This window comes from Rattus norvegicus, chromosome 4 (assembly GCF_021556685.1).
Source record: "Rattus norvegicus strain SHRSP/BbbUtx chromosome 4, alternate assembly SHRSP_T2T, whole genome shotgun sequence".
In the NCBI taxonomy this organism is placed as follows: Eukaryota; Metazoa; Chordata; class Mammalia; order Rodentia; family Muridae; genus Rattus; species Rattus norvegicus.
In genome coordinates this window covers 116,891,505-116,915,024 of record NC_141537.1, presented here as the reverse complement: position 1 = coordinate 116,915,024, position 23,520 = coordinate 116,891,505, and the positions used below count along the sequence as shown (strand labels likewise).

The following is a 23,520-nucleotide window of genomic DNA, read 5'->3' as shown; positions in this document are numbered from 1 at the left end:
TCTCTCCAGGTCCACTGGTGTGTCCTCCCCTTCAGAGTACTGCTGGTCCTCACCTCACACCGAGGGATACAGGTGAGAAGAGAACCCCCCAGCCCTTTCTCCAGCGCCCCACCCCCACCCCCATAACACTTTCAAACTTCTCCCGTGAGCAGCCCACTCTCGCTCTGTTTTTCATCTTCAGGCCTTCCATTTTCTTCACTCTTCAATTCCGTTTCCTGTGACCCTTGGGCAAATGTAGCCTCAGTGTTCTCCCCTGAAAACTGGGGATAAGAATAGTACCTGCCTCCTAAAACAGAGTTTGAGGATTACATGGACTCCTGCTAACCTGGCTGGGTTAGTACCCGGAGCTCAAGGAGGGTCAGCTGAATCATGCTCTCATCTTTGCCCCCTGTCTTCCAGATGTACGAGTCTGACGGCTCCGTCATGGTTTACTGGCATGCCTTGGACTCAGGAGATGCTTCTTCAGGTACCTTCAGGGCCGAGTGGAGCAGGGGTGGAGGCTGGAAGAATTCGCTGGGGCTGGAGGAAGTGCTGTTTCTGAGAGCTGCTTTTGTCTTCAGTACAGGCTATGTTTGCCCGAGGAATTGCTGCCAGCGTCCACTTCATCTGTGTGGGTGAGAGGACTAGAGGAAGGGCTAGGGCCTGTATATGAGGTACACATCCTTGTGGGGGTCTCAGCCAGGAGGTTGCTGAGGGGTTGACAAGCTTAGGAAGAGTTAGAGGGAAGCTGGGAAGGAGGGGTATCAGGGACTCTGAAAAACATTTAGAGAGGGACAGTGAATGGAAAGTCAGGCCTATGAGCGCAATGAGTTCATTACTAAGACTTCTGGGATAGAGGGGGGTGCTGGCTGTTGTGACTGGAGACACAGAGGGCTCAGGAAGCCATCAGTGGGACACTGGTTGTGGCTGCAGGAACGTGGTCTGGTCGGATACTGGTCTTTGATATCCCCGCTAAGGGTCCCAATATTGTACTCAACGAGGAACTAGCTGGGCACCAGACACCAATCACAGATATCGCCACTGAGCGTGCCCAGGGACAGGTGAGTCCACTCCTTCTACCAGTTCTAGTAGCCTGGGAGGCCCATGTGTGGGTATTAGCTATGCCACTAAGAGGTGTGGCTTTGGAACCATCTATACTTTCTTAGATGCAATGGGACATACTTTCCACCAAGTAGTGTTTTATAAAAAAAATCACTAGCACTCTCCATCGCTGGTGTGAATCCAGAAGTTGGAGCCTACCATCTCCCAGATGCTGCCAACACTGTAACTTCCATCCCTGGACTTAAGCTAGTGCCCCTATTCTGACCCAGGGCCAGCCTTTCCATAAAGCTGTCTCCCAATTTCAACCCCCTGTGACCCCTCCCCCTTTAGCTTCACTCTGAATAGGCTCTACCCTCACCAAAAACTTTTCTCCCCACTTGGATTGAAAACCTCTTGGGAACAGGATTTTATCATTCGTATTCTTCACAGTAGCTGGTGTGTCTGCCTGACACCAGGTCAGGAGGTCTAGGGACTAGTTATGACTGTGGCCCATTGCAAAACCTCCAAAAAGTTGGGACATGATGGTTTTAGTTTTTCCACCTGTCCGGAAGGGACATTTATACATCCTCTTCTATTCCACGATGGGGGTGGGGAGGTGGTGGTTTTGAGTGCATATAAGGAGCTACAAGGAGCCTATGCTTTAGAGACTCCTGGAGAAGTGTCCACGGTGTGAGCTGATGTCAGAGCCACTCTCACCCTTTCCCTGTAGAAGTAAAGAGGCAAGCATGGCTTCACCCTGCTCCTGCTCTGTACTCTGGATCACACAGACTGTAAAGGGAAGAGCTGACCCTGATTTCCTCCTCAGGATGGTGTTGCTGACATGGTGACAGCAGATGACTCAGGTGTCCTGTGTGTCTGGAGGTCAGGACCTGAGTTCACCTTACTGACCCGAATAGCAGGATTCGGGTAGGAGAGGCAGACAAGGGTTACGGTCTTTCTGAGGTGACTTCAGGGTAGGGAGTATGTTGGGGTCTGGAGAAACCAAAACTGAACATTGCCCTTGCAGGGTCCCGTGCCCCTCTGTGCAGCTGTGGCAGGGGATCGTAGCAGCAGGCTATGGAAATGGGCAAGTGCGTCTGTATGACGCTGGCACAGGAGCCCTCCACATCCAGATCAGTGCCCACGCCCGGACCATCTCTGCCCTGGACCTAGCTCCAGAGGTGGGCAAGGTCAGTCTCCTGCATCCCTACGTACCTTTTCTGGTGCTTGGATACACAGCATAGGCTTGTCCCTGTACTCAGTGTAACTCCATCCCCAGGGGCCTGGACTGGCACTCCGGCTCATGCCCATCCTGTCAGGGCATCTGACCCCCTGCCCATCCCTCACGGGGTTCTCTCTTTTAGCTGCTGTCTGCAGCTGAGGATACCTTTGTACACATCTGGAAGCTGAACAGAAACCCAGAGAGTGGCTCCATTGAGGTACGTTTGCGGAAAGGTGGGCATAGGGACCCAAGGGCACGTGAGCAGCAGGACTGACCAGCCCTCTTTCCCCACAGGTGGAACACTGCCATGGCGAATGCATTTCTGACACGCAGGTGTGCGGTGCTCGGTTCTGTGACCCAGGGGGCAGCTCCTTTGCTGTGACAGGCTATGACCTTGCTGAGATCCTGAGATTTGGCAGTGTCTGAGAGTGGAGCAGCGGTCCCTTCTCCCTTGATATTTATAAAGTATTCCCTCCACCAAGCCCTTGTCTGATCACTCAGCATCACAGCCACACCTCTAAACATCAAGGGGACAGGTTCAGAGCACGCAGAAGCCACTGGTCCTCAGAGACCATGTCCTCAAAGACCAAGTGAAGGCTTCGAGCTGTTAAATAACTTTTAATGGTTGATGTAGGGGTCACAAGGGAGGTGCTTTCCTCTCCGCTCTCCAGTGCAGCCCTGGAGGCTGGTTAGTGTAGGGAGGTAGGGCAGAGTTGTTCCAGTTTTCTCCCAGGAAGCGCTTGGGGGGGGGGGTCCTAGCCAGCTCCGGGAATGGTCCCCTCAGTACCATCTAACCACAACTTAAGAAGGGTTTGTGTCACCCCTCCCCAGCCTTCCGTCCTTGTCCAGTGGAGGAAGAGGAGCCCAAGCTGGCCAGCTGGCCCTAGAGTCCAGTTGTCCTTGGGTCATTTTCTCTCTTGGCCATCCTCTCGCTGGTGCCTCTCACACTGGGGACTGGAGCCATGTGCTGAGCTGACTTTTGCTGTAGAAACCTCTGGATTGTGGGGATCGCTGTGGGGGAAGGGGTGCAACCGAGCGAGAAGGCCCAAGGGAGTGGTCTGCAGGGGCAGCATCCAGGGAAAAGGTGCGGGGTCTTCCCCAGGGCAGGGGTTGCGTCCAGGTTGGGACTGAGGCAGGCGAGCAGGAGCTACGCAAGGCAGGCTGGTCGGTAAACATTGCTAGCCAGGGTGGGGGCGGCTCCAGCCTTGTGCCCTCCCGCTGGGCCAGGATGTCTGTCACTGCTGCGATGTCCTCTAGTGGCTCAATGGCTGTGGCAGCAGGGAGGGGGGAAGGGGAGGGGGCTAGTCAGAGCTCAAGCCCTGCCTGCTCAGCCCTGCCTGTCACCTGTCACTGTAATAGGAAGAAAGCAAGGCCCGGATCTCAGCCGAGATGGCATTATTCTGCAGGAGCAGCCCCTCACAGGGACCTCCCGAGGCCACGGGCTCTGATAAGACTGTGACAATAGGGGTGGGGGGTAGCAGAAGTGGGTAAAGAAACCAAGAAGAAAGGAGAGAAAGCAGTGCCGGGCAAGTGAGGTCAGAAGAGGAGACAGGAGTCCACATGCATGGAGGGAAACAGAAAGGAAGGATTAGGATAGATGGCAGAAAATGACTCCGGCTCTTTGGGGTTTGTTCTAAACTTGGGTGGAAATGGTTTTAAGAATTGGAGAGAAAGGGGGAATACAGTAGGGCTGAGTGGGCCCTGGCCCCCATGGTGTGCTTTCTCTCTGGTTCTATTACCCAGGATCCCTTGAGGTCCCCACCCTACTTTCCATCAGCCTCCCTCCGACCCTCCTCTCACTCACCCATCTCGTGGTATAAGGACCCCTGCTTGGCCAGTGCTTGGGGTGGTTTCCGGGGAGCAGGAGTTTCGATCTTCATAACTTCATCACAACAGTGTTTCCACTGGCCTGCGAGGAGGGGAGGGTAGGAGGAGAAGAGAGGAGAGGACCAGACCCATGCAGGAGCTGCCTGCTTCCTGTCACATTGCCCTGCCCTGCCACAGCAATCCCAGAAGTCCTGCCCGGCTCTTTCTTACTCATGTCAAGGAACAGCTGCCACAGCGCCTCCATCCAGCTCTGCAGGGCATCCCTGCTCTGCACCTGGAGCGTGTTTGTCACCTCATCATCTCCATACCGGTTGCTGATACTGAGGGTGAAAGGCCACTCCGGGGCCTGCTCCAACTCCCCTGCCCGGACCCTAGTCTCCTGCAGGGGGAAAGCAAGGGGCTGCCTTCACCTCTACCCATCAGCCCTGCCTAGAAGTACCTGTGGGACTTCTGTTGGCCCTTCATTTTCCTCCTGCTATCTCTAGTATGGCGGTGGGGCAGACAGAGTGGTGGGGATAAAGGGCCTGTGCTAAGACAAGTAAGGAGGAGCAGGCAGAGACAGGAAGGGGGGACAGAGCAAGGCAGGGGGAAAGGGGAGGATAGGAAAGGGGAGGTCCAGAGGTGGGCAAGAAACCCAGGTCCAGGTTCAAGCTGCCTGCTCAGTACATCCAAAACACAGGCAGGGGTCTGAGGTGCGGTGCTGTGGTAGGGCACTTGCCCAAAGCACTGGAGGAGAAACTACCTGACCCAACACAAAGGCCTCTAGGGTTCGGAAGGGACTGGGGATGCTGAGTGAACAGGATGGCTTTCTTAGTGTTATTTGGGGTAGGAAGATGTGGGGAGGAGGTCCCCAGGCCCTGTCCTGTGCTGGAGCTTAGTGATCTGAGGAACAGAGTCCACCTTTCTCGTCTCTGAGGACTGGGCCCAACCCTCCAGAGCCTTGAGAAAGAGGTGACCAGGACAGGCACCAGGTAGCCTCACTTCCAAGGGTGTGGTCACCTTGTTGATGAGGATAGTGAACAGTGGCTCCTGCCCAGAATCTGCATCCTCAGATCTCCAGTAGCAAAAGAGGTTTGTGCCTTTCAGGACTCCATGTACAAGTGTCCCACTCTGGAGCTCCCCGGCTTGCTGCATAAACAACTTGGTGTTTTCTGGGGAGTTGAGCCTCCCCACCCGGGCACCTTCCTCCCAGTCCCCACTGACCCCACGCCCCCAATACTCACCCTGCTGTCTTCCCATCCCACTTTGTCCCCCCAGGTCCAGATTTTTAGATTGTCCATCTATTTCCATGCCATTAGGACCCCTCACCTGCACCCTGAGGGTACCACTTGCAGTAGGCTGAGTCATGCAGAGAGGCTGAGCCACCAGGCGGCAACACATGCTACCATAAAGGGGCAGCCAGGCAGGGTTCTCCTCTGGGGAGGAGAAAGTACCGGGTGAGGATTGGACATGAGAAGGGGACTACCCTACGACCCCTCCTATCGGTGCCAGTGTCCTGGACAGACAGACAGACAGACAGACAGACAGACAGACAGACAGACACGAACACACACACACGTGTTCATACCATGACTGGTGAGAGTGAGGTCATGTGTACGGAATCCATCTTGCACTGCCGCTAGAGTGAGAGTGGTGTGGGCCAAGAGGTGGTATCGAGGACCTCTGGAGGGAGAAGGGACATCAGTGGAGTGGTGTGTGTGGCAGGAAGGCACTGCAAGGCTGGCTCAGGCTGTGCCATTGCTGGGCTACCATGGAAACTAGCTTGCCTCCTGTTTCCTGACTTCCTGTCAGGCATCTAGACCTTATATATTACCTTCTACAATATCCCAATAAAATTCTGCCGGCTCCATGGGGGTAGGCGTTCTTCAGTCAATAGATGAGGCAGCTTCCTCTAGGCTCTAGGTGACTGACTGTAGGCTCTGCCACAGAGCATGTCCCAACTCAGAGCACAGCTGTCTATACATCCATGTCTGGTTTTGGCATGACTATATATGGGTGGCACACGTGCATATATATGTGGAGGCCAGAATAACATTGCTGTCCTCTTTAATTGCTCTCTACATTACTGATGAAGGCAGGGGCTCACTAACTCAGAGCTTGATGACTCAACTAGTCTAGCTAGCCAGCTTACCCAGAGCTTGGTGACTCAACTAGTCTAGCTAGCCAGCTTACCCAGAGCTTGGTGACTCAACTAGTCTAGCTAGCCAGCTTACCCAGAGCTTGGTGACTCAACTAGTCTAGCTAGCCAGCTTACCCAGAGCTTGGTGACTCAACTAGTCTAGCTAGCCAGCTTACCCAGAGCTTGGTGACTCAACTAGTCTAGCTAGCCAGCTTACTCAGAGCTTGGTGACTCAACTAGTCTAGCTAGCCAGCTTACCCAGAGCTTGGTGACTCAACTAGTCTAGCTAGCCAGCTTACCCAGAACTTGGTGACTCAACTAGTCTAGCTAGCCAGCTTACCCAGAGCTTGATGACTCAACTAGTCTAGCTAGCCAGCTTTCCCAGAGCTTGATGACTCAACTAGTCTAGCTAGCCAGCTTACCCAGAGCTTGATGACTCAACTAGTCTAGCTAGCCAGCTTACCCAGAGCTTGGTGACTCAACTAGTCTAGCTAGCCAGCTTACCCAGAGCTTGGTGACTCAACTAGTCTAGCTAGCCAGCTTACCCAGAGCTTGGTGACTCAACTAGTCTAGCTAGCCAGCTTACCCAGAGCTTGGTGACTCAACTAGTCTAGCTAGCCAGCTTTCTCAGAGCTTGGTGACTCAACTAGTCTAGCTAGCCAGCTTACTCAGAGCTTGGTGACTCAACTAGTCTAGCTAGCCAGCTTACCCAGAGCTTGGTGACTCAACTAGTCTAGCTAGCCAGCTTACCCTAGAGGTCACCTGTCTCTTCTCCCGAGTGAGCCCTGGGATTGGGGTCTGTGGGATCAGAATTCCAGTCCCCATGTTTGCACAGTACTTTATCCATTGAGCCCTTTTCCCCACCCCTGTTTTTGGTGGTCTGAGACAGTGTTTTATGTACACCAGGCTGGCCATAACCTCACCATGCAGCCGTGGATGTCTTTGATCATATGATCCTCCACCTCCCGAGGGATGGAATAACAGGTGTGCACCACCCCACCCAAGGCTTCATGTATGCTAGACAAGCACTTTACCAACTGAGCTACATCCCCAGTCCTATAGGATGTTTTTCTGGCTGCTAAACAGGTAAGACCCCAAAACCTGGCTCTCCCTGCCTCCCCACTGTCAGGCTTGTAGACTAACTTAGGCCTAACTCTAGGGTTAGCCAGAATGCCTGCTCATACAGTGTGAAGTGGTCACCAGTGGGGAGTTGAAGGAAGGCAGCGGGTGGTAGAGGGTCTTACCCCACAGCTGGGGTAGGGAGCAGGATGGGACTGTTCCCGGAGCCCCCAGCACTGTCCAGTGATGCTCTGACACGCTTCCCTGAGGACCGGCCCAGGGAGCTACTGAGTTTGGTGGCAAGCCTCTTGGGGGCACCAGCTAGGGCTCCCTCCTCTTCCACACAGGCCCCATACAGCTCCAGCCGCAATTCAAAGTCAGGCCCTGCCTCAGCACTGCAGTGTGGGATGGGATTGGGGGGGCAGTAGTCAGTAGAAAGCTCAGGAAAACGTGGGGTGAAGAAGGGCATAAGTACTGGACAACTCCACAGGGAAGCCCATGGGCCATCGGCCTCTCCCTCTCCACCTTCACCCCTGCCCCAGAACAAACCCCTCCCCTGGTGGAGGGGGGGCTGGAAAAGAAGGGAACCCCAGGGGAGGCACTCACAAAATCGCATTGTTCTGAAAGGAGATGTCTGTGAGGGTCCTGTCCACCAGGACCATCTCAGTATCCTGAATCTGTTCCCCAAGCTGCAGCAGTAGAAACACAGCCCAGCGGTGCAGATCTGAGAGTAAAGAGAGAGAGAAGAAAAAAAGAAGGAAAAGAAAAAGATCTTAAGATTTCCCACACGGGCCTCCACCTCAGGGAACACTTCTTGGATTTGTCCCAGTTTGTGCCGCTCACCGCCTTTGTTCTTGAAATACTCTGTGTCCTTCCACATGAGTGGGATCCGGAGGTCTAAAGAACAGAGGGGAAGGAAGAGGGGTTAGAAGCAGGCAGGAGGGGTGGGGTGTGGTGGGGTAGGGTGGGGTGGGATGAGTGATGCCAGCAGCTAGGGCAGCTGTGTGCTTACCAGAGATGCAGACCCGGCCTCGGCAAGGAGAGCGCTCAGGGGGCTGCACACTGTCGGAAGGTCTGTGGGTAGAACACAGAGTCCTAGCCTGGTCTCCACGTACTCCTCCCCCTTGTTCTGACTCCCAAGGTCTCTAAGAGCCCCCTGATCCCTAGCATGACTGGCACGTCAGGGCCAACGACTAGAGGAGAGCTATTGACAAAGCTCAGGAGTTTCTAGTCTTAGAAGCTTGTGAACAATGTTAACACACAGGCATATCACACAAGCTTGGGCTCCTCCCCCTCCCAACATTGTTCCTGACCATCCAGACCCCTGCCAAGGACATGTGGGGCTTTGAGGGTCAGGCATCACCAGAGATTCCAAGTCCTCACTGCCACCATTAAACTGTGGGCTTGGAGATGTTGGCAGGTCACTTGTTTCCACCCAGGGACTCACTGTGCATCTCAGGCTGGCCTCAAACACAGCAATCCTCTCGCCTCAGCCTCCCACATGCTGGGATTACAGGCATAGGCCACCACGCCCAGCTTTCATCCCGTCTTTGATAGACTACACAACCTAGCATGCATAGCGTTGTGTTTTGTTGCCTCTGACGTAGATGGGCTTCACATCACCACTGAGAGGGCTGTGTGGTCTGTGTGCCCATGACTCCCTGAGAGAGCTGCCTCCCGTCTGCTTGGCCTCTTGCTAAATGGAGCAGCAGTGGAATGAGTTTTCGCCTGTAAATGAGTTTTCAGGCTTCCTGGTGAGGCCCTGGCAACCTCTCCCTCTGCTCTGCCATACCACTGAGGGTCTGGGACCCTCTTTTTCCTGCAGCCTCAAAGAGGCAAGCAGCAGGTAAATGATGACTCATTTACCACGATTGGCCAGTCTTCAGAGTGGTCAGCTTGCCAAGTATTTTCTCTCTAACATTTTTACTTGACTCCAGTGGTCTCACTGGTGACTTGTCAGACTGGCAGGGTGCAGGGCAGCATGGGTCACACACTGACGCTGAGCTCTTTTGGAATGCACCATCTAATCTCTATAAATGGGAAGCCTTTAAGTGATTTTTTTTAATTATGCACTTTCCCAACTCCTGCCTATAATGGTGAACCCCAGGTACAATAAACTATTATCAATTTGTGGTAAATTGGCCATTCAACAAATTGGCCATTTGGTGAACTAGCCCTGAGAAAATTAGTTTTCCAGAAATCAACCAGCCAGACATAGGAGATCAAGGGCCGGCCTAGCAAAATTAGCAATTCTGCATTACTTGTGGTTCAGACTGCCATCTTCCATTACATATACTGGCTTTCCCAAGTCCAGTCCCAATCACTCTAGATGACCCACCACCACAGTAAAACACCAAGGTGTCTTTCATGGCCAGGACAGGAGTTTGTGAGGAGGTCCGCTTCAGCTTGGTCTGAGCTGCAAACTCTCCACACAGACACACATGCTTTTTATCATTTTTTACCACAAATAAAGCCTCCCTCACTCAGACACCTCGCCACCCATGCTCACCGCCGGCCTGTCTTTCCCAGCACCTGGGCCTCCTTGCGCCGCTGCAGCTCGCCCATGTAGCTGAGAATCCGGCTATTGCACACCAGCAGGCTCTTGGTGGCTTCCAGAGCCTGCTCTCGCTGGGAGCAGGCCGCCAACAGCTTGCAGGCCCCTTCCCTCATCCGGATCTCATGATCTAGTTTCCTCTGCAACTCTGTGTCCTAACCAGAATCATGGGAGAGAACAGATGAAGCAGTCAGGGGACATGCTCAGGCATTCCCCCCCACCTCCAACCCGGTCCCAAGCTGGGGGAGTGGCGGCGTGATGGGGCACAACACAGAACACTAATGTTTCAGCAAAATAAAAGCAAGCCTGTTGTCTGAGCCACAGTTGCCCAAGACAGCCAGAAAAGCTTTGCAAAATAAGATATTCCGTGTATTTGATGGTGAAGAGTATAAATTCTGTTTGTCTCTCCCATCACAACTTGGAGAAATCTAAAAGAGATACGAATTCATATATCCTTTGACCTAACTATCCAATACTCAAGTGTTTAGCCTACAGATACAATCACACACACACAACTGCCGAGCCATATGCACAAACACCTTCACTTAGCACTGTGTGGTATGTGTGTCACATGTGAGAGCAGTGCCCACAGAGGCTAGATGAAGGGATCAGATGCCCTGGGGTTGGAGCTACAAACCATCTCGCCTGAGTGCCGGGAACCGAACACGGATTCCCTGGAAGAGCAGTAATTGTTTCTTTTCACTGAGTCATCTCTCTAGCCCCAGGCATTGTTTAAACACCCAAACTAGAAGCCTGTCAATAAGACAGCAGTTAAATGAGTCTATCTGTGCTGAAATAGTGCAGAAGACTGAGATAGACGTGTATAGATATGACTCCAGAAAATATAGCACAAGAATAGAAAACAAAACGTACATCAAGTTAGGCACGGTGCTGCACATCTCCAGCACTTGGGAGGTAGGGGCAGGAGGATCAGGAGTTTAAGGCCATCCTCAGCTACATGGAAATTAGAGGCCAGCCTAAGATACATGGGACTCTCTCAAAAACAAACAATATGCATACCAGTTGATATATATATATATATGATGTATATGCACGTGTATGTATATTATATATACCATATATTTGCATGTGCATATGTATATCTACACATTTGTGTGATTGTGGTCACAGAGGTCAGGAATGTGGGCTCAGTCAAGTATACCATCCACGAAGCACAGAACCCTCCACACACCTCAAACAGCACACCCACCACCTCTAGCTCCCTGAGCATGGGAGAGGAGGTCAGAGGTAAGAGAAAGTAGTTGGTCCAGGTTTGAGGGGCTGGACAGACGCAGAAGGGCAGGGGAGCAGCTCTGAGAGAGGATACAGGGGAGTCACTTGGAAAGACTCATCCTGGGGCTTAATTAGCATTGATTGGACTGAAGGCTGGTAGTGCATGAGGCTCTGGATGTGATTCTCCAGCATAAACCAGATGTAGTGGAGGCAAGAGAATCAGGATGTTCAAGGTCACTCCCAGCAACATAGTGAGTTCGAGGCTATATGAAACCTTGTCTCAAAACAGTAAAAAAAAAAAAAAAAAAAAGCATAAAAAGCTCTAGGAAGCCAAGCCAAGTATGGTGATGCATGCCCACAATCCCAGTACTCAAAAAGCAGAGGCAGGGGAATTGCCACGAGTTCCAAGCTAGCCTGGGCTACATATCCAACTTGCTTACAGTTCCTTCTTCCGAGAACTGTTTCCGAGGTCATACTAGATCAGACTTTCACCCCAGCACCACCCACAAGATTCTCTTCCAAACAGGCCAGCCTAAGTCTCCAAACTCCTCCAGGAAGCACCTTCCCCCACCCCCATGGCAGCTCCTAAGTGCAGGGGGCATTTCACTCCACTTCCACGAGCCTCGGTTTCCCAACTTGTAAAATGGGGATGAAGAGTATGAGATGACTCAGTCAGTAGGTAAAATGCCAACTGTGCAAGCCAGAGGCGCGCGCGCGCGTGCACACACACACACACAAATATATATTAAAGGGCAGTCTGGGTATGGTGACACATGTCTATAATCCTAACTCTGAGAGACAGAAACACCTCCTCCCCCACTCTCAATAAACAAAAAAGTGAAAACTGCTAGAGGAAAGCAGTCTCTACATACATAAAGTGAACCTCTGAGCTACACACAATCATAGCACACACACGCATCACAGACACACAAAATAGGGTGAAAATAGTCGTGGCATCCTAGTGTGGAAAGACTTCCCCTGAGATTCAAGCTCCATGCTTGGTGCAGAGTATTCAGCCTGTGGCAGGGCCACAGGCTTTATTAAGGAGGCTGATTTGACAGGCCAGTTCACCATTGAGCTCTGGACGGGGCTGACTGAGCGAGGCTCCATATTGAAGCCCCAGCTGGGAGATGAACACGCATAGATGAATGGCTGCTCCATAAGCGCCTCGTCATGGCATAAAAACAGGAAACGGGCTCTGCTGGCTTCGGCTGAGGTGACAGGGAGGAGGCTCCAAAGCAGAGGTGCAAAACATTGGTGCAGGAAGCCAGGCAAGTGGGGGCACGCAGTTGGAAGAGAAGAGCGCCAGTGACTGCACAAACCTGTCCTCTGTCACACTGGTTCTCTTCTGCTCTGTCTCCAACTGTACTAACAGCTTGAATTACTTCTCACCAAAACCTGGTCCAGCCTGCATGCTAACTCTTCCTACCCAATATTTTTTGTGTTGTGCTAGGCCAGATTTTATCACAAATCACTCCAGGCCCTTTCCCCCAATACCCTCCTAAACTACTTTCTACTCCCGCCACTCTTTGTACCCACCAGGGTCCTGTCATTGCTAGGCCAGGTGCTTACCTACTCCGCCCCAACTCCTATCACTAGTCCCAAATGAATGAGATCAAGGATGGGAGCCCATGCTTGCTCCTGGTTAGCTAGCCCCGTTGGGGGCCAAGCACTCACCGCTTCTTCCCTAGCCCTGTCCATTGCGCTTGCAGCTAGCCCGGGGTCCCAGGTCGCAGAAACCCGGGGAGCCAGCGTGACCGGAGGACCATGTGGGAATTGAAGGATACCGAGCGTCGGCGCTACCTCACTGCCAGGGTCCGCGGCGCCCGGGGGCGCCGGTGACATCAGCTCCCAATTGCCGCGAGAGGCGCTGAGGGCTCCAGGCGCGGGCGGTCCCTGCAGGCGCTGCGATGCCTGCATCTTTACCACCGGGACCCAGCGGGCCAGGGACGCGGCTGCAGGGAGCGCCTGGGCCGCCACAGAGGCCTCTCCCGAGCGGCCTTCTCTCTCCAAGGTGACCCTTATCAGGAGCAGGATGTGGTAAGAAGTGAGGTTGCTGGATCCAGCATGGGCCAGCAGAACTGGACTTGGGAGGAACTAGCCGCCTTCCCTATGTGCTTCCTAATCCTCTCTAGGCCGGCCAGTCCCCAAGAATGTGCTGGAGAAAGGGCTCCCACCTTAACTGGGTTCTTGGGCTTTGCATCCCTCTCCACACCCATTAGCACAGGAATAGGCCCTGTCTTCCTCTCCACCCGCACATCCTCCCCAAATGCCATTCCCACAGGATGGGAAAGATCCCAATGTGAGCATCCTCAGACCTGGGTCAGATCTCCAGGGATGACAGAGAATGAATCACAGTCGCCCATAATGACCCAGTCCTCCCCCACACTGCCCCTGACTTCCTGCTCTGCTTCCCATCACCTTCTGTTCCCTTCAGAATTCCCACAGCTAAGTTCAAATCCTGGTCTAGGGACTTGACAAGTGAGAGGCAGCATTTTTGTCTCTGGAGCTTCAGCCGCAGCCTGGGAGTAGTTTGCTTTCTTCACAACATTATGTGAGGATTTGATAAGACACAGCCAGGGCACATTTGAAGCTTTGCTCTAGGGACGTAGGTCAGTCAGCTCCATCCTGAGCACCCCATTGAGCATCCCGTTCACCTGACATAACACTAGCACCTGAGACAGGAGGATGAGAAGTTCAATGTCATCCTCAGTCACACAACCTGAGCTACGTGAGAAGTTATTACAACATAACAAGATGTCTCCGTGGGTAAAACTGCTGCCAAGCTGGAGGGCCTGAGTTCAATCCTGAATCCCACCGTGGGAATCAATTCCCCCAAACTGTCTTCTGACCTCCACACTTGCTTTGTGCCATACATCATCACCACAGCCACTGCCACCAACCCCACCACTGCCACCACTGTCATCATCACCCTCATGACCATCATTCCCACAATCAGCATCACAACCATCACCACTGCATTCATATTTTTAATAAAAATAAGCTTTCACCCTCATCCTCCTGTGTGTGCAGTTAGGATGCCTCCTCCAGAAAGCCTTTCTGGATTTACCTCCAGAGCTAACTTTCCTGTCACCTCCTGAACTATCAATGGGTCTGTCTTTTTGAGGACAAGATGAACCAGGGAGGAGGAGGTTGTGCAGAATTCTCAGCTTGTGGTGCAAGGAGAGTTAATCAAAGTAAAAAAACAACTCATTCTTCTGTTCCAGATGTCAGGCAGGCCTCCCGTGGAGAAAAATGACAGTGTGTGCTGGGGGAGGGGTGCTCAGGATGCAGAATTTAAACATTGACATACCCTAGCCAACTCTGTTGATGGAAGCAGCATGTGCCTTCAGATGTGGCTAGAGAAACTGAAAAACTGGATCCCCACTGCCTTAATTAACTAAAAGTAATTATAATACAAATTATACAGGGAGTAGCAGGAGAAATGAAGGCCAGATGGACAGGAAGGAGGTGTTGAGTATTTTTTAGGTTTTTTTGTTTTGTTTTGTTTTGTTTTGCATTTGGCATAGTCTCCTAGAACCCTTAAGCTCACAATGCTCCGTCTTCAGCCTCCTGGGTGCTGGGAATATAGACATGTGCCATCACACTAAGCCTCACCCAGTAAAGGTCCTCTTCTGTGCACCAGCACAGGAGAATCAAGCAATGTCAGAAACCCTAAGGAGTCCACTTGGCTCCTTTCTACAAAACAGACAAGCAAACTGAAGTGTATCTTCCTGGTGCCTCTGAAGCCAGACTTGGATGGTTTCCTTCTTCCTGCTAGCACCGTGTGAAAGGTACACTTGAAATGCTCACCAAGGCTGTGCTAGAAAGGATCCTACAGCTATAACTGGGTTAGGCTGTAACTGGCTAACACTCTCCATTGATCTGGAGATGGGGCAGGAGCTGGGCAGGCGGCATGTGTGCAGTAAGTTACCCTTCCTGATACACTCTGCACCCCTGCCTCTGCAGCCTCCTGCCCCATTAAAGTCCATGCAGTCACTTCCTCCATTCAGCGAAGGGCCACACACCCCAGTCCATCAGCCAGCTCTGTCACATCTCCCACCATTACTCGGAATCTCTCCTGCTTTCCATGAACTCTGTAATCTACACTCTGGATTCATCCCCCTATGGTAATACGGGACCATCCACCCATCCACCGGGAAAACTTCCTGACTCTGCCGACCTCTCTTCCCCAGCCCTAACCACCACCAAGCTGACCCTTCACCACAATCCCCATCTTAAAACTGAAGGTGGAAGGCGGTCTGGTGACATGCACCTTTAATTCCAGTGCTAAGGAGACAGAGGCAGATGGGTTTCTGTGAGTTAAAAGCTAGCTCAGGGTTGGGGATTTAGCTCAGTGGTAGAGCGCTTGCCTAGCAAGCACAAGGCCCTGGGTTTGGTCCCCAGCTCTGAAAAAAAAAAAAAAAAAGCTAGCCTGGGCCACAGAGCCGTTTCCAGGTCAACCATGGCTACATAGTGGACACCATCTTAAAGACTGCAAGCTTGAGATAGCACTGGGGATGCCATGTGGTTGCCTGGTATGAAAGAAGTTCAAGGATCGGATCGGGTCCTCAGCACCAGCTTGGTGGGTGACAACCTCCTGGAGTCCCAGCACTGCACTTAGGAGTTAGAGACAGGAAGATCAGAAGTTCAAAGTCATCCTTGGCTACATAGAGTCTGAGGCCAGCCTGGGATAGCAAAACCTTTCTATGCAGCAAAATCCCACCCAGGGTACAATCTAAGTCACACAGCCTTTCCTCCCCAGCATGGTCCACCTCTGTCCACCATCTCCATTCCAACAACAAATTCTAGCCCCACCGGCCTCTCCCCAGCCCGACACAAATATACCCCCCTCACCCTTAGCAAAGACTCTTTACCCTGGCTAGGCCATCTTTCTGGAAAGCCTTCTTGAAAGCTTCAGAACCTCAGCCCCTTCCAGACCATCTAACATTGCCATCTGCCTGATTGCTATTGCACCCCATCTCTATAATATTTTCCTTGAGTGGTACCACTCACACAGTTACCATCTGTTCCCTCACAAGAAAGGATGTTTCCTGCCCTCTCCAGGTGGATTCCCATGTCCTAGAAAAGAGCTCAGCACACAGAATGACACAGGTATGGCCGCCATGACACGGTATGGTGGTCGTTTAGTCTAAAATGTGTGCTTGCAATTCCCTGCTCTCGGGAGGTGGTGGGAGGGAGATCAGAAGTTCAAGGTCATCCTCTACTATACAGTGAATTCAGAGAGCCTGTCTTAGGAGAAAAAAAATATGAAAAAGCAATGGGCCAGCGAGATGGATCAGCAGGTAAAGGGGGATTGACATCAATCCCAAGGACCTGGGTTCAATCCCAGAGCCCACATGGTGGAAGGAAGGAACAAATCCTGAAAATGCCAAAAGTTACCCTCTGATACACACACACACACACACACACACACACACACACACACACACACTATGGAATCCATACACATGCACACACATATAATTAAAGCAACAGGAAAACCAAAAAAGAATAAATGAACAGGTGAGGCATTACAGCCCTGATGTGTAATCCCAGCATTCAGAAGGCTAAGGCAGAAGGATTGCCATGAGGGCCACAGCAGCCTAGACCACATAGTGACTTCAGTAGCCAGGTGGACTACAAACTGAGATCCTATCTAAGGACAATTAGAAAAAGGGAGAGAAAGGAGGGAAGGGAAATTAAAGAGAATAAATACAAGTAGTGTCCCAGCCTCTCTTGGAAGTTGACCTCTGACCTCACATTTGCATGGTGGCACACCATCCCCTTTCACTTCTCTTCAGAGTGAACCTTCTACAAACCTCCTTCCTACTGAAATCTCTTCATTCTGTCTCAAAAGTGAACCATATCCCCAGAACAAACACCCACACCTATTCATAACAGCAAAGACCCTACTGTCAACATGTGGTTTTGTTGTTGTTTAGCCCAGACCGGCCTGGAACTCACTCTTGCTTCTACTTTCCAAGTGCTAGAATTACATGCATGTGCCCCTGTACCCAGTTCATGCAGTGTCCGTGCTGCTGATAGTCAAACCCAGAACTTTGTTCATGCCAAACAGGCACTCTACCAACGGAGCCACATTGTAGCCCTTCATAATGTTCATTCTGGTCAGCAGAAGTGGGCCTGGGTCCCCAAACGTACTCAACATATTATATACAGAACCACCTGCACTCCCGCCTATCACGGCTATGGGCGGGCCCTAACCGGCCCTGCCCCCCTCCCCCATTAGCCCTATTAAGGCTGAGACAGCACAGGAAGAATGTGGTCCAGGGGTCGGGGGCATTACCTCCAGGCTGAGTGCCATCTGCCGGATGTAGAGCATATTGAGGTCCTCCAGGATTCGCAATCTGTCCTGCATCTCTGTGTCCCCTAGAGCCCCTTCCCTTGCTGCCCAGAGAGAGGCCAGGTAGGCACCACGCTGTCCCACAGTTTCTCCTCCCACTGCTCCCTGGGCTTGAGAGAGGTGTCCAGCTCTGGGACAGAATGCAGAATCTGTCCCTGTCCCTCTGCAGTCCTGTTAGACCACTCTGGCTTCTTTGACAAAATTTTCTCTCCTACTGCTGTTCCAAGACCTTGGTAGGAGCCAGGCAGAGGAGGAAAGAAAGTGAGGTAAGAATGAACAGGGGTTCCTGGGAGGAGAGGCCAGCTGCAGAGGGGGCTCTGGGCACAGAGTGTCCAGCCTTGCGTTGGTGGCAGCTGTTCTCCCAGCTGTGGAAGAAAAAGGCCCTTTCATTCCTATTTTGGCCCCTCCCCCGCTCCCGCCCACATCCCTGGCCTGGCAGACAGAATGTGCGTGCTCCGAAGGCAGTGAGGGGCAGGCACAGCTGGAAGGGGGAAGGGAAGGGACGCCTCCTGCTGATTCTACGGAATCCTGAGGCTTGTCGGGAGATCAGAACCGATCGAGGGAGTTCTGGCTTAGTTTGACAAAGTTAGCGACAGAAGTGAGGACTTGAGGAGACTTGAGCCCAGGGAGTGGGACAAAGGGGTGAGTCTGTAATGCAGCCCAGCCCTCAGGGTCACCCCTTCCAATGCCGGCCCCTATTCAGCACGCCCCACCCTGGGTTCACAATTACCTCGCTTTTCCAGCAGAAGGGAGGAGAAAGAGAGGGAGAAAGTCAGGGGTGTGCCTGGCTGCTGCTGGCCCTGATCCCCTCTGCGGGCCCCTTCCCTTCCAGACAGGAAACCAGCCCCGGGTCCCAGCCAGCTGCAGGGTTGTCCCCCACCCCACCCCCTACCCCGGGACCGTGGAGTCACACTCAACCGGGCGGCAGGCTTGGCCCTGCGGCTCCGCCCCGACTCCTCAGCTATGGCCCCCAAGGCCTGGCATATCCTAGCAAGGCTTAGGAGCACAGGCCCTCCTCCAGGTCCCCAACCTCGCCCCCCGTTTCTCCGACGCTGGCTACGCGCGGGTTCCTTGGGTCTAAGTTGCTGGGGCGGGAGGAGGACAAAAGCTCTCCACTCGCTTCTGACTCAGAGAAAGCCTGGGACAGCGGGACACGGGTGTGAAAAGAGCCTTTGTTCTGGGCAGCCTAGAGGGAAAGGGCAAAAGCCAGGCCTGGAATCCCAGGCGGGAGGTGGTGGGGGCAGCGCGCTGCTGGAAGAACCACCACGCTTAACCCTTCCCAGGCTAGTAAAGGATAAAGACTTCACACTGGGACCTCCTTGAGCGTATGGGAGGCTGACCTTGGGGACCTAAGTCTCTTTGGGGTGGCTAAGCCCCTCTCACTGCTGGTTCAGCCATGTGCCTCCAGTGTCTCCAGTTTAGGGACTGAAGCATAGGGCTTTGAACGTGCTGACAGGGATACCCTGGGTGGTGGTGGTAGTGGTGGTGGTGGTGGTGGTGGTGGTGGTGACTCTCAGGCTAGAGGCTGAAAGTTGGGTGTGGGAAAACACTCCAGAGTTGAGAGAGAGAGAGAGAGAGAGAGAGAGAGAGAGAGAGAGAGAGAGAGAGAGAGAGAGAGGGAGAGAGGGAGAGAGGGAGAGAGGGAGAGAGAGAGAGAGAGAGAGAGAGAGAGAGAGAGAGAGAGATGAGAGAGAGAGAGAGAGGAGGAAGAGACTTGTTGCCCTTCAGGAGTAACAGGGCAATGGGAGGGCTTCAGACAAGTTACAGAACTGTGGAGACAACGGGAGGCTGGCCTAGGGGGTCCGCTCAGTGTGGGATGCTACTGAAGGCGAGAAATCAAAACAAAATTTCAAGTATTGGAGGATGCCTGACTGCCCAATGTCCTTGGCCCAGGATACTGGAGGGACTTGGATTCAGGCACAGTTCGGGAACCTAGAGCCCCTCACGTTGAGGCCAATTACCTCAACCAGGCAGTGCACGGCTTGCACAGGTCAGATGGACCCGCACCCTGTCCACACCTGGATCTCCCAGTGAACAACTTGGGCTAGAATAAACCCAGATCATGGCGCGCCCAGGAGGCAGGGTGGCCAGGGCTACCTGCCAAGGGCTGGGAGGGGAAGGCAGGGACGCGGCCTCTCACCTCCGGCAGGTCGCTGAGTACACTAAGTCGAAAGCGGCCGCGTTTGAACTCCATCTCCAGGGCGGAGCCCCTGGCCACTGTGACCCGGCTCCGATGGTTTCGCGAGAACATGCTTGCAGCCCCCTTGCTCAGTGCGCTCCCTGCGCTCCTGGGATCAGTCTCTCGCGGGCTTGGGCTCCGGTCCCTCGACGGCCGCCCTCCTACCAGTGCAGCCGGGAATCTCCCCAGCTGCCCGGTTCCCAAACCCCGCCCCCGGAGACGACACCTGGGCTGGGCAGGGCGCGGCACCCTCCTCTTCCACCCCCGCTAAAGTCCCGGCCCGTACTCGGGCGCCAAGCCAATTTGGGTCGACAGTTTCATTGCCAGCGGCACCCTAAAGTACTCCAGCAGGGCCTGAGAGCTCCCGCCCTTTCGGCTGGATTAGCTCACCTGCACTTGAGGGCGGGTCCCCAAATCCCCTCCCCTGCAGCAACCCCCACCTGTCAAACCGGAGTCCTGGAGCTCGGAAAACACCGATAGTCACACTGCACTTTCTGGTTCTCGCTTGAGTTGGGACCGCCCAAGTCTCACCTCTTAAACTACAACTTCTACAGTTGAAGGTTTCTCTCTCCCATTTAGACTCCCCTGCGTGGCTACCTGTCCATTCACAATGGCCTCCATTCATAAAGAGGGCTTTGGAGGATCTTGAAATTCCACTTAGTGCCCTATGGGACCACAGAACTCTGATCTAACCACTGAATTTTCTAGTCTATTCGGTAAGGATATTACAGTCTTGGTTGCTATGAAAATAGTGTATGGGAACGAACAAGAGGCCAGCAGAGGGAAAGTGCCCTATAAGCAGAGCTACGAAGACTGAGGAACATTTGGGCCCACTGGACCCTGAGCTTAAGTGTCTTCGGCATGTTATGTAAGGACTGGCTGCTGCTGGGTAGCAGAATCCGGGTTCCTCACTCACATGGCTGCCTCCTCTCTCCAACAGAGCTCACTGAGACTGGCTCACTGGCTGACTACCCACACTGACTCTCCTGGAGGCTTCAGCACTGGCTAGGGAGACTTTGAAGCAGGGTGGGGCTACTACAGAGCAGATGTGCAGGAGCCAGCTCAGGGTGGCCAACTCAGAACTCAGAAGCGCTGTGCTACAGCAAATGACTCAATAAACAGTCTTTTAGAGAGTGGACTTAAAATCCCTTCTGCAAAGTGACTTTGGGAGGGAGGGCATTGGCTTATACACCTGATAAATCATTTGGGGATCACTTTACCAGGTATCCAGTCACAAGAATGCGTTTTGTACTCTCTCTCTCTCTCTCTCTCTCTCTCTCTCTCTCTCTCTCCTTCCCTTCAGTCTGCTCTTACCTTCAACAATGTAAGATTGCTGCTAAAAATCATGGGACTGCATCTTCCCAGACTTAATAACTAGAAGGAGGAGGAGGAGGAGGAGGAAGAGGAGGAGGAGGAGGAGGAGGAGGAAGAGGAGGAGGAGGAGGCGGAGGAGAAGAAGAAGAAGAGAAGAAGAAGAAGAAGAAGAAGAAGAAGAAGAAGAAGAAGAAGAAGAAGAAGAAGAAGAAGAAGAAGAAGAACTGAGTGAGGCTTCTGAACATGTCTGGGATTTGAGATCATTCAATTCAAGCGCCCCCCCCCAAAAAAAGGGGAAAAAATCGATGAGGCCAGCCAGAGGATTGACTAGACCTGAACCAACCACTTTGGCTAAGAGAATCATGTGTGCTGGTCACACCTGAGTGCCTTGTGCCCTCCTAGAGAGCAACTAGAACCCAGTGAGCTGGAAGGGGGAGCAGAGGGAGAAGTTCCTCAAGGGATGTTTCAGGCACTAACACCATGTGAAGAAATGGCAAGTGGCAGGGGTAGAGAGGCTGTACATTCTTGTACATACACACACACATGCACACACAATCTTTTACAAAAATGATCAAGATAAAATTCAACTGGGTTATGGATGGAATCAGTGGCAGGTGCAAGACCCTAAATGTAATCACCAGTACCACAAACAACTACAGGGGCTCGTCTCCAGCTGGACGTGGTGGTCCACGCCTTTGATCCCAGGAAGACAGAGGCAGGAGGATCTCTGTGAGTTACATAGTAAATTCCAGATCCACATAGTGAGACCCTGACTCAAAAAAAGCAAACAGGGCTGGAGAGATGGCTCAGTGGTTAAGAGCACCCGACTGCTCTTCCAGAGGTCATGAGTTCAATTCCCAGCAACCACATGGTGGCTCACAACCATCTGTAAAGAGATCCGATTCCCTCTAATGGTGTGTCTGAAGACAGCTACAGTGTACTTATATATAATAAATGAATAAATCTTTAAAAAAAAAAAGCAAACAAACAAAACAGCTCATGTTCAGTGTGTTTGTTTTTAAGCACAGAACTCATTTTTCCAGATGAAATTTGACCTGGAATGTGTAACACGCTCTGAATCTAAGCGCCTGCTCTCAGCATCTGTATAAGGCAGGACACAAGGGCTTCGAGTAGGGTTCGAGAACACCTCTAAGACCCAGGCAAGACCTAAAGAAACAGACTCTGAGAGAGAAAGTTGAGCTCAGATTCTGAGATCGTGTATGCCTTACTGTGAAGGCCTATGGAAAGGAATGACACAGGCAAACAGTAAAGTCTTAGAAGTTGCAGCTTGGTGGCTTTTTGTGCAAAACTGATGGAGGAGCTGCTCCTGGGGCTGGAGTTGTTCCTGGGACCAGTGAAGCCAGCCCATGTGACTCAACAAGGGGGGGGGGAATATAAGGTCAGGATATTGGTGCATTGGTTTTTAAATTAAAATTTTATTTGACACAGCATTTAAGCCAGTAAGATGTCTCAGCTGGAAAAGTGCTTGAGGACCTGAGTTTGATCCCAAGGGGGATCATGTGATGGAACAATGGAATGAGAGATCAACCCTACAAGTTGTTCTCTGACTTCCACAAACACTCTATGGTCTGTTCTCTCTCTCTCTCTCTCTCTCTCTCTCTCTCTCTCTCTCTCTCTCTCTGCCTCTCTCTCTCTCTCTCTCTCTCTCTCTCTCTCTCTCTCTCTCACACACACACACACACACACACACACACAGGAAAAAATGTAAAAGTAACTTTTGTGTCCCTGAGAGACAAGGTTTCTCTGCGAAGCCCTGGCTACAAAGGGAACAAAGGGAGTCCAGGAACTACTCCCTCTGCAGACCAGCCTGGCCTCGAACTCAGAGATCCACTTGCCTCTGCCTCCAGAGTGCTGAGGTTAAAGGCATGTGCCACCTAAAAGAAAGTCCAGCTAAGAGGAAAAATGCTGTGAGGAGGGCTGGACAAATGGCGCCTAAGTTAGGAGCACTTGCTGTTCTTCCACAGGACCTGAGTTCAGTTCTCAGTGCCTTCAGCAGCAGCATCACCACCACCTACAAGGCCAGCTCCAGAGGATCCTGTGCTTCTGACTTCCGGGCACTGGCCTGCAGGTGCACATACCCACATACCACACGTAAATAATTGAAGATAAAAGAAATATGTGTGTTTTAAATTTTATTTTCAAAATTAAAGCAGAGATGATAAATGCCGAACGCTCAGTACTTCCTGGTCATTTTCACTAAGATTAGTTCTCTGGCATCTGTAGAAATGTTACATTCTGGGGTTGGGGATTTAGCTCAGTGGTAGAGGCTTGCCTAGCAAGTGCAAGGCCCTGGGTTCAGTCCTCAGATCTGGGGGGAAAAAAAAGAAAGAAAGAAAGAAAGAAAGAAAGAAAGAAAGAAAGAAAGAAAGAAAGAAAGAAAGAAAGAAAGAAAGAAGGAAAGAAAGAAAGAAGGAAAGAAAGAAAGAAAGAAATGTTGCATTCTGGTATGAGATTTGCTTATCTGATCCCAGTTGTGTGTTTAGTGACCTTCCGGTTTGGAGGGGCCTCAGTGAGAGTATTTACATAACAGAATAGGTGGACCTTCCAGATTAGAGCTGATCCCCCTACCCACCCCCACCCCACACGCTTGGTAGCTTTTGTTAAACAT

The 23,520-nt window shown here is 52.1% G+C and overlaps 2 protein-coding genes and 1 long non-coding RNA gene across 40 annotated transcripts in view; 2 read left to right on the top strand and 1 right to left on the bottom strand.

Annotated features, from left to right (window-relative positions):
• The window catches only part of Wdr54 (WD repeat domain 54), a 34,600-nt gene extending 31,877 nt beyond the window's left edge, over positions 1–2,723 (top strand). For 6 of the 11 annotated variants that reach the window (XM_087658760.1, XM_087658757.1, NM_001443709.1 and 3 more), the window contains 8 exon segments: positions 10–72; positions 400–466; positions 561–614; positions 913–1,040; positions 1,847–1,947; positions 2,048–2,210; positions 2,385–2,459; positions 2,537–2,723. In XM_087658760.1, coding sequence (XP_087514886.1) covers positions 10–72; positions 400–466; positions 561–614; positions 913–1,040; positions 1,847–1,947; positions 2,048–2,210; positions 2,385–2,459; positions 2,537–2,668 — 783 coding nt within the window. In that variant the 3' untranslated portion in view covers positions 2,669–2,723. 11 annotated transcript variants of the gene reach the window in all.
• Positions 2,724–2,840: 117 nt separating this feature from the next.
• On the bottom strand, positions 2,841–19,758 carry Rtkn (rhotekin). Of its 28 annotated transcripts, none has more exons than XM_087656652.1 (13): positions 18,129–18,586; positions 17,342–17,763; positions 9,757–9,956; positions 8,260–8,321; positions 8,091–8,144; positions 7,854–7,971; positions 7,433–7,642; positions 5,637–5,731; positions 5,378–5,484; positions 5,069–5,197; positions 4,280–4,448; positions 4,047–4,151; positions 2,841–3,695 (listed from the first exon to the last, which is right to left on the bottom strand). In XM_087656652.1, the coding sequence occupies exons 2-13, from the start codon at positions 17,411–17,413 to the stop codon at positions 3,583–3,585; spliced, it is 1,434 nt and encodes a 477-aa protein (XP_087512778.1). In that variant the 5' UTR covers positions 17,414–17,763; positions 18,129–18,586; the 3' UTR covers positions 2,841–3,582.
• LOC108350719 (uncharacterized) lies at positions 17,919–22,190 on the top strand. Its single transcript, XR_015686712.1, has 3 exons — positions 17,919–18,040; positions 20,157–20,293; positions 20,881–22,190. It is a non-coding gene; the product is annotated as an uncharacterized LOC108350719 (long non-coding RNA).
• Positions 22,191–23,520: the final 1,330 nt, after the last annotated feature.